The following is a 10,657-nucleotide window of genomic DNA, read 5'->3' on the forward strand; positions in this document are numbered from 1 at the left end:
ATGGATTGTGGTAAGAGTTGTCAGAGCCCCCAATAAAATTAAAATAATAAAAAAAGATTGACAGCCTCAGAAGCGCTAATATAGGGTTATTATCCGTCAGAATTGACTTGACACTAGTGTATTTGATTGCTATTTTTGGCTTTTTTCCTGTTCAATAAGTTGCGGTGGAATATTACTCAGGAGTAAAAGGGTCGAATCAGTGCAACATGAAGGAAGATCAAAAACATCACACAAGCATGCACACTCTATGATTCTACTTAGACCAGGCAGAAGCTAGAAAGTTCATGGAAAAATGGAACTGAAAGATGGCATGTTTTCCACAAACTTTTTGAAGCCCCTCGTCAAAACTAACCTCTGGTGATAAAAATCAAGAGTGGTTGCTTTCAAAAAGAGGAACTGATACAAGGGCTCAATAGAAAGTAAATGTCTAGAAAAGAATGCTGGAAATATATGTACAAATATGCCTGATACGATTGATGTATGGATTGTAGTAAGAGTGGTAAGAGCCCCCAATAAGATGGATCTTTTAATAAAAATAAATAAAAGGGGGGGGGTGGCTCCTTTGAGGAGAGTGAGGGGATCAACTGGACATTCTCCTGAGAGGAGAGAAATGTTTTGGTTTGTTTTATCTTGGTAGGGGTGTGGGCTACTTGGATGATTCTCTGTATTTATCAAAACAGCTGAAATGTACACTTAAACCTGCAATTCACTTATGCAATTACATCCCAATTTTTCAAAAGTAAAGAAAGAAAAATAAGTGGTTACAGCACTGTTTAAATACTGTGCTTGGGGAGCATTAAGAAGTCCAGTTTTGCCTTGTATCTATGCATACCCACAATCCACCAAAAAGTTTTTAAGTACCCCAGACCAAACCAGGCCCTTGTCCACTCTGGGCTGGTCCTGAGTCTCCACCTTGGTGCCCACTAGACTCACAAGCTGCCTTCTCACGGTGCCATCAAGTCAATGATGACTGGTAACGACCCCTTGTGAGTTTCCAAGACAGTAACTGTTTATGAGAGTAGAAAGCCCATTTTTCCACACTTGGGGCTGCTGGTGGTTTCAAACTGCTGACCATGTGGATCGCAGCCCAATCTGTAACCTCTATACTACTACCAGGGCTCCACAGCAAGATGGCGGTGCTATGGAAAGCTGAAACACCATGCAATGCCAGATGAGTTAAAAGTCTACCCTGCAAATAAAGACTTCCTTGCCCCTTTCTACGATTCTCCAAGGTCATACCCGCAAACTCCTATGGGTGACTTGGAAATCAGCTGACAATTGTGGCCTTTCCAAGTACTGTTTGACTTCCTAAGCGCATTTCTTACCGATGCACTGCTATTCTAAAAACCTCAAGCCTATCTCAAAAACACCTGGCCTTAAAGCCTATTCACTTAGAGAACAATGAGCCAACTGCTACAGCTTTAAATTACCACCACCAGAATGAGAAGAACGATCCATGGAAAAAGAAAACAAACAAACTGCGTTCAGATACCCGTCTAGGGAACCTGTGAACTGGCAGAACCCTTGGTGCAAGACATTTCCAAGACATGGTATAAACTTGCTTTCCAGCCAGCTCATGCCTCCACACAGGGGACTTCACAAGCACCCACCACGATGGCCTCCCAAGGATGGTTCCTGCCAGGGACTCACCTTCACCCTCAGGATGGGGAATAGGAGCGGGGTGAGATGCCCCGAGGTAACCAAAGTCTGGGAGGAGCAGACCAACCCCAGGTACCAATTTGTCAGAATTGGCAAAGTGGTGCCAAGAGCCAGTCAAGCAGACCTTCACTCTGGTCTTCCTCCATATGCCAGGAAGCCAGCAAAAGACACCCCGCTTGCTTACCTCTCGTTGGACCGTATCATGTAGTCAGTAAATTCCTGGTCTCCCTTGATCACCTCCATAGGGACCACTAGGCTGACGTCAGAATCTGTTTTTTGCAGTTGGTTGAGTTTAATATTCACCGCAAAGAGGTAATCCCGCACATCATCTATGCCCACTTTCAGGCCTTTGCACACCACATACCTGCCAAGAGAAACTCGTCAGTGCACTGTGCAAGAACTTCCTCTACACACATTAACATCTCCATCAACCCCTGGCCAAGTCACGAGGCTAAAAGGACTCCCTGTTCAGCCTTACATTTATACACAGACTTTATGTGCCTCTAACCCTTCCCTTTATCATCAAACGTCTCTTTCTCTAGGGGCCTTGGTAGCCTAGTGGATTACAAAATGTGTTGCTAACCTCAAGGTCAGCAGTGTAAATCCACCAATAATTCTGAGAGAGAGAGGGGAGGGGGACTTTCTTCTCCCATAAAGAGCCACAGATTTGGAAACCCACAGGACAGGTCCGGTTGCTATGATTTGGAATCGCTTTGATGGCACTGGGTGTAGTATTCCTCTCGATAGCGGTGGGTCTCCGCTGCCTTGGGCAGGCTGACTACATCTCTATCACTCGGGGAGCCTAGTGAATCGGACCTCCCAGGGATGGCCACAGAAACCTGTTTTTAACTAGCCCCTGGGACTCTCCTGATTGGCTGCACTCTTGGCCACCTCTCCACCCAGGGCCAAGTGGAGGATCCCCAGACATGTGTGTGGGCATTCCCACACAGAGAGGGAGACACAGGTGGAACTGGTACCTCATGAGACCTATCAGATTCCAAAATTTCGGCTCCCAGAACCTCTAATAACTTCTGTGATGTCAAGGTTCTTAATGTGGTTTGAGAGATCATGCCAGGGAGACACCCAGGATTCACTGTTCTGAAGTTTAGCCAACTTGGCGAAAGAGAAGGCAGCCTCACCTCTCCGAGTTGGCTGGACGGCTGGTAACTGGCTTAAAGAGACACACTCGTTCAAAGCAGCAGTACAGCAGGTAAATGAGCCCCACGCTGAATGGTGTGAACAGGTCAAAGGTTTTACAAATAAAGTGGCCTCCTGGATTAGAGAGGAGAAGAGGGACAAGTCAGTTCGATTCCAGGAGTTAAGTTGTTCTCAGGGTATACATGTGACCAAGTCAGGGCACCAGGGCCCATTCAAAGTCAGTGGCAATTCAAGAGGTCAGAAGACTGGTTACCACATGGTCAGCAGCTGGAGCCCACCAATCACTCCACTGGACAAGACGAAGCTTTCTGCTCCCATAACGATTTACAGCCTTAGAAGCCCAAAGGTTTCCTACTAGGTTGCTATGAATCGGAAGCAAGTCGAAAGCAGTGGGTTTGGTTTCTGGTATATATGGAGCCCTGGAGGAGCCATCCGTCCGCTAAGTGTTGAACTACTAACCACAAGGCTGACGGTTCAAAATCCTCAGTTGCTCCTTGGGAGACGGATGAGACTATCTGTTCCTGTGAAGATGGATAGCTTTCGAAACCCTATATAGGGTGACTATGAAGTGGAATCAACTAAATGGAAATGCGCTGATTGGTAGGTTGGTTTGGGGACTTTTCCCTACATTTTTCACTAGGCCACCTGAGAGAAAAAGACTTAATTTCCTAACCCAACCCACACATATGTATTGGCCCCTCGCGAGTCCTAGAGCGAGGAGAGGCTACAGAAGCATCACCTGTGCGGACAATGGACAGCGCCATGAGGAACTGGCACAGCAGCAGCTGCTTGCTGAGGACCTCCTGCAGATTCTCCTGCCCTTCCACCGAGAAACCCTGAAGGGAGAGAACAAGGACAGGGGCACAGAAGAGAAAGGATGAGGGACGAAAACACGTTCCAGCCTCGTCTTCCTCCAGATGCTGTTTAAGTGTGTTCACTGCCCACACCCCTGACTGATCAGACACAACATTATAGCTGGAGCCAGCACGAGCACTCAGGCCCGCAGACTGGCTCTGTGGGCCTCTCCAGCTCTTCACTCCCAGGGGATGAGTGTCCCAGGAGATGGTCAGAAAAAGTTTAAACTCCTGTAGGAATCCAAAGGGAGAGAAAGGGAAAACAAAAGCAAAACACTGGCTTAGTGAGAGCCAACTAAAAGACACGGAACACAGTGCTCGGTGAGTCCCTGCAAGACCCAGAGAGTAAGGGTGGTGTGAGACTCACTCCCTGTGCTGCCCGCTGAACAGGAGCGCGGTGAGCACCGCCCTGACACCAGCAGGAATCTCTTAGCTGACCACAGGCTTCTCCTACACCCGCTTGACGGTCTATGCCAAGCCTATGGCATTCCTCCTCCAGCTGGCAAGGTCTGAGCACAGTGCTTGCTCAGTGAAAGTGTGCTGCTATTCCTGGGGGAGCCTCCCTCCTGAGAGATTCAGAAGAAACCAGAGGTTCTTCTTATATAAGAGGAAATGTTACCAAACTCATCATTCTATGAAGTCGGCATCACGTTGATGCCAAAACTGGTAAAGGCATCGCAAACAAAGGCAATTACAGACCCATCTCCCTCGTGACTAAAGATGCAACATTCTCAACAATGCAGCAAGAGGAGACCCAGTTATGGAGACTTCCAAATACTATGTGGGGTTGATTTCTTGCGTTAAAATGCTTAAGGCCATAAACCTTGTCAAGTTTACATTCTATACCCTCGTTCAGGGGTAGCAGCTGGGACCGTAGAAGCTTGCAAGTGGTCCTCTAAGATACACCTATTAGTTTCTACTAAACTGGAACAACAGAGAACAAAGGGAAGCGAAGATTCACTGAAAAAACTACTCCACAGAACTAAGAGCCCACCGGCACCATGGCCTCATCGGATCTGAGATGAGGAGAACTTGACGGCACCTGGCTGTCACTACCAATCGTTGAGGATACCATGAAAAGCCCTGGACAGAAGGGGAGAAAAACTAGAACCAAACTCAAATTCCTGAAAAGGTCAGATGTACTAGACCAATAAAATAGAGGGAACACCAAGGGAATCATCCTAGAATTCCCCATAAGCCTGGATTCCCTATAAGCCACTCTTAGAAGTCACCCTTCATCCATATACTAGATTTATAAAATGCCGTATATACTCGAATACAAGCCGAGGCACCTAATTTTACCACAAAAACAGCATAACAAATGTGCTGAAGATGGACATTGGGCCTCTACTCAAGTACTCCCTCAATGCAAGAATACTCTGTTCTTTTAAACTGACATTCCATGATGCTTACCTTCCCAACACAACCGCTGAAGACAAAAAGGGTGCATAAGCATATGTGGTGAAGAAAGCTGATGGTGCCCGGCTATCAAAAGATACAGCATCTGGGGTCTTAAAGGCTTGAAGGTAAACAAGCAGCCATCTAGCTCAGAAGCAATAAAACCCACATGGAAGAAGCACACCAGCCTATGCGATCACGAGGTGTCAAAGGGATCAGGTATCAGGCATCATCAGAACAAAAAAATCATATCATTGTGAATGAGAGGGAGTGCGGAGTGGGGACCCAAAGCCCATCTGTAGGCAACTAGATATCCCTTTACAGAAGGGTCGTGGGGAGGAGACGAGTCAGTCAGGGTGCAGTGTAGCACCGATGAAAAATACAACTTTCCTCTAGTTCTTTAATGTTTCCTCCCCCCACTATCATGATCCAAATTCTACCATACAAATCTGGGTAGACCAGAGGATGTACACTGGTACAGACAGGAACTGGAAACACAGGGAATCCAGGGCAAATGAACTCTTCAGGACCAGTGGTGAGAGTAGCAATACCAGGAGGGTGGAGGGAAGATGAGAGCGAAAGGGGGAACTGATCACAAGGATCTACATATAACCCCCTCCCTGGGGGACGGACAACAGAAGAGTGGGTGAAGGGAGACATCGGACATGTAAAATATGACAAAATAATAATAATTTATAAATTATCAAGGGTTCATGAGGGAGGGGGGAGCGTGGAGGGAGGGGAAAAATGAGGAGCTGATACCAAGGGCTCAAGTAGAAAGCAAATGTTTTGAGAATGATGATGGAAACAAATGTACAAATGTGCTTGACACAATGGATATATGTATGCGGCGTCATTAAGAGCTGTAAGAGCCCCCAATAAAATATTTTTTAAAAGATAATAAAGATATTAAAATTAAAAATAAAAACGTGCTGAAAAACCTGGCTTATATACGAGTATATACGGTAAACAACATCACCTGTGAGTGCTGTGCTCCCTTGAATACTCAACTATAAATAAAATGTTATTACTACCGACTAAAAGAGACCTGTATAAAAGGAAAACATTTTGTGCTCATGGACTGGTAGGCTTAATATTGTGAAAATGCCAATACTACCCAAAATGATCTATAAGTACAAGGTAATCCCAATCCAAATTCTTACAACATTCTTTTCTGTACTGAAACCTCATAACTAATCATTAACTTTATACAGAAAGGAAAGAGGCCCTGAATAGCCAAAGCAATTTTGAAAAATAACAGAGGCCTTATACTCCCTGACTTCCAATTACACCATACAGTCATGGTAATCAAAATGGCCTGGCACAGGCACACAGAGGAGTGGAACAGAACTGAACTCAGAAATTAATCCATTCATCTACGGACAAGCGATTTTTGACAAGGGACCATTCCATGGGAAGGAAAAGTCTCTTTCACAAATGGTATTGGGAAAACTGGATACACATTTAGCAGAAATATGAAACAATCCATGCCTCCACCCATACACAAAAAATGACTCAGAATGCATTACAGATCTAAATAGTCAAGCTAAGACTATAAAATTCCTGAAGACAATATAGACAATTCTCGTGGGAGCTAATGGTTTTCAAAGGGAGACTGTCAAATACAACTACAAAAGCACAAATAGCAGAAGACAAATCTGATTACTAGGATCACATAAAAATTACATATTTCTGTTTTAAATCTTACTAAACAAGTAAAAAGAGAGCCTATATAGTGGGGGTGTGAGGGGGGATCTTCAAGAACCAAAAATCCAGTAAGGGCTACACCCCAAAATAGACAGAAAACTTCAGAAATTCAACAACAAAAAGACTAACAAGCTAATTAAAATATGGGCAAAGTATGTGAACACACACTTCACCAAAGAGGTCTTAAGTGACCGAAAACATGCGCTCCTGAGTATTAACCATAAAGGTACAAATTAATGCCATCATCCCAAACCTATTAACAGCATTGATAAGTTAAAAACAAAACACAAAAAAACAAGTGCTTGCAAGGATATAGGGAGATTACAACCCTTATCCACTGCTGATGGGACTATAAAATGATACAACCATTATGGAAAACAGTATGGCATGCCCTCAAAACATTGGGAAGAGAAAAACACTTACGGTCCAGCAATCCCACTCCCAGGTGGATCTCTTAGAAAGGCAATGGCACAAATACGTACATGCACACCTGTGTGACAACCCAAGTATCCAGCAATGGATGAATGGGCACACACAGAATACTAGGGAGTCACAAAGAGTACTGATGAGTTCTCAAAACATTAGCGCGTGGATCACATTATGCTACATGAAATATGTCAATCACCAAAAGGCAAGTATTGTGTGATCACACTTTTAGCAGAAAACAATAGCTATATACCAGGGGGCTTCAAAAAGTTCATGGGACAAACCATCATTTTTTAACTCTTGTTCCATGCATTTTTTTTGACACTGTATTGAGGGCTCTTACAGCTCCTGTAACAATCCCAACATCAATTGTATCAAGCACATTTGTACACATATTGCCATCATTATTTTCTAGACACTTATTTTCTATTGCACCCTTGGTGACAGCTCCTCTTCCCCTCCACACACACACCCAGCCCTCGTGGCCCCTTGATAAACTATAAATTATTATTATTTTCATATCTTACACCGACCGCTGTCTCCCTTCCCCGACAGTTTCTGTTGTTCATCCCCCTGGGTGGGGTGGGGGGGCGGTTATGTGTTATATGTCGATCATTGTGATTGGTTCCCCCTTCCTCCCCTCCACTCCCAACCTTCCCCCTCCTGTTATCACTACTCCCATTCCTGTTCCTGGATTCCGTGTGTCGTTAGCTCTTATATCTTATCTGTACCCGTGCACATACTCCAGTCAAGCACGCAGTGAAAGGCAGGGCTAGGGTCATGATAGTGGGGGGTAAGGTGCCTCAAGGAACCAGAGGAAGAGTATTGTGTGTTTTTCATCAGTGCTTTATTGCACCCTGATTGACTCATCCCTTCCCTGTGATCCCATTGTGAGGGGATCCCATTGTCTACAGATGGGCTTTAGGTCTCTGCTCCGACACCCCTCGCTCTCAACAATAGGGTTTGTTTGGGGTCTTCTTATGCATGTTACCCCGTCCTGGTGACACCTCATCACACAGGCTGATGTGCCTCTTCCATGTGGGCTTGTTGCTTCTCTGCTAGATGGCCTCTTGTTTAACTTCAAGCCCCTAAGACCCCAGATGTTATATCTTTTTTTTTTTTTTGACGCTATATCTTTTGATAGCCGGCACCATCTGCTTTCTTCACCACATGTGCTTATGCACTCATTTTGTCTCCAGCAATGGAGTCAGGAGAGTGAGCATCACAGAATGCCAAGTTGTTAGAACAAAGTGTTCTTGCACTGAGGGAGGGCATGAGCAGAGGCCCAAAATCAATCCATAACCTCACCGTATTGCCATATAAATATATGTACATGGGCCAATACCCGTTTTTATGAACTAATGTATTAACATGTGTACACACCTATGCTTATACCTCTCTCCATAGCTTTGCTTCCTAGATCATTCCTCTGTTTCCTTTTACCGTCCTCTTGCCCCATCACACTCACCCTACTTCCACCTCTTAGTAATTCCCCTCAGCTAGATTGCTGTTGCTTCAACACCCTCAGGATCTCTAGGTCCTCCTCGTTGTTGATTTTAATTCCCTAGTTGTTTCCTGTCTAAGCCATTGTTTGCCCACCACTCCCTTCGCCAACCTCCTTCTCCCCACAGTCCCTCCGGACCGTTAGTCCCATGCTTTCTCCCCAGCTTACTTCCCATCCCTATCTCACATACGCAGGCAACCCAACAATAACAGAGAACAAACAAAAAGAAAAAAGATTGAAAAAAACCAAAACACAATTCTACGTCTGCTCGCTGACCTGTATGACTCCTCTCCTCACTGGTCCTGGGGAAATTCCAGGAGCTGCCCTCCTAGCTGGAAGTCTGTTTGGGGGGCTCTTCAGGGGCTTTGTGTCTTTGCTTTCCTCTTGTTGCTGTTATGTTAGGGTTCCTTCTTGGTTCGGCCCGCTGCGGGGGTGGGAGGTGTGGGGGGGAGGGGAGGTTCAGCCTGGACTAACTCCTTGCCATGTGTCCCAGTATTGTCCTCGGTGACAGTATGCTCCAGTGAGGGGACAACATGTCTTGAGCTGTTGCTGGCTCTAATCATGCATTTTTTAAAGCCTTTTCTAAGTACGCAGCTCTTTCTCAGTACTCACTGCATGGGTTACCCAGTATGGGTGGTGGGAGAGGGGGACTCACTCTCTAGACCAGGGGCCCTCAAACTTTTTAAACAAGGGGTCAGTTCACTGTCCCTCAGACCGTTGGAGGGCTGGACTACAGTTTCAAAAAACACTATGAGCAACTTCCTATGTACACTGGATGGGTCGGCTGCTAAGCAGGGCAGGCAGCGGTGGCAAAAACACCCGGCAGGCCGTAGTGTGAGGACCCCTGCTCTAGATAATAGACATGTATTACTTTTGGTAATGGGAAAGGCAGTACCGAATGCTGGTGATGTACGTACAGCTTGACCAAGGTAAGTGATCAAATTAAGAAATATACGAAACAAAGGGACAGGTTTGGTAAAGGATACGATATATGAGGGTAAATAAAGCACTGACACTAGGGTTTCAGTTCGTACGTGCACAGGCTCATTCCAGACGGTGCCTCCATATGTCTGAGATCGATCGTAAATAGCTACAGACAAGTTCTCTCTCTAACACACTGGTCTTAGTTTCTGCAGGGTCTCTCCCAAAAGAGGTCCACTCAAAACGGGCTTCCAAGGGGTTTTGCAGCGCTCGTACAATTCAAGGCAACAAGGTCAGCTCAGAAGGTGATGGCCACTGTGTTTGGAGGTTCCCTAGAGGGAATCTTGATAGATGATCTCAATGGACACTGGACGATCCTGAGAGCTTCTTAGGAAGAAGTTTCAAGAAAGATAAAAAACTGCACTGGTGAGGAAAGGGTCACAAAAGTTGCGCTGAGGAATTTGTTCCCATCACAATTATGCACCGGCTGATTCTTCGACAGCAGGTAATAGGAGCCGTCCTACAAAAATTTCATCAGGAAACTTCACTTGATGTGCCCTACAGCCCCAACCTTGCCCCTGTCGAACTCCTTCTTGTTCCCCAAACTCAGAACACTTCAGTGGAACAAGATGTGAGCCCCTGGAGGCCACATGTGCCAGCTGGACGGACATGGGCGGGTCAGAGCGCAGGCTTCGTGGGGAAGGAGGCTGAGAAGGGTAAGAACCCCTCCTTCGGCGCTCCACAGACCTAGACGGAGGATGTGCTAAGAAAGATTGGTTGTATAGTTCGACGTTTGTGTTTAATAATGGCTTCTATGCTTTTGTAGCAATATTTTTGGACTTATCTTCATATATAATTTTACAACACCAACAAAAAAAGGTTCTATACACATGTATATATGCATGTACACATAGCTACATCTATATTACATACAGATATGTGTGTATGCACATATAGTCATACATATATAATAAACCTGCTGAAGCCGTTATGGATACTGCGTACATACTACCAGGCACATCTCATTTTC

At 45.4% G+C, this 10,657-nt stretch overlaps 1 protein-coding gene across 1 annotated transcript in view; it reads right to left on the bottom strand.

Annotated features, from left to right (window-relative positions):
- Positions 1-10,657, bottom strand: part of CMTR1 (cap methyltransferase 1) — a 55,110-nt gene that overhangs the window by 15,961 nt on the left and 28,492 nt on the right. Inside the window, exons 11-13 of the mRNA XM_045294860.1 lie at positions 3,557-3,653; positions 2,799-2,931; positions 1,844-2,023 (exon numbers count right to left, since the gene is read on the bottom strand). Coding sequence (XP_045150795.1) covers positions 1,844-2,023; positions 2,799-2,931; positions 3,557-3,653 — 410 coding nt within the window. The remainder of the gene's footprint in view (positions 1-1,843; positions 2,024-2,798; positions 2,932-3,556; positions 3,654-10,657) is intronic.

The sequence above is a fragment of the Echinops telfairi genome, unplaced genomic scaffold (assembly GCF_000313985.2).
Source record: "Echinops telfairi isolate 266 unplaced genomic scaffold, ASM31398v2 ScPeMD7_3533;HRSCAF=4204_1, whole genome shotgun sequence".
In the NCBI taxonomy this organism is placed as follows: Eukaryota; Metazoa; Chordata; class Mammalia; order Afrosoricida; family Tenrecidae; genus Echinops; species Echinops telfairi.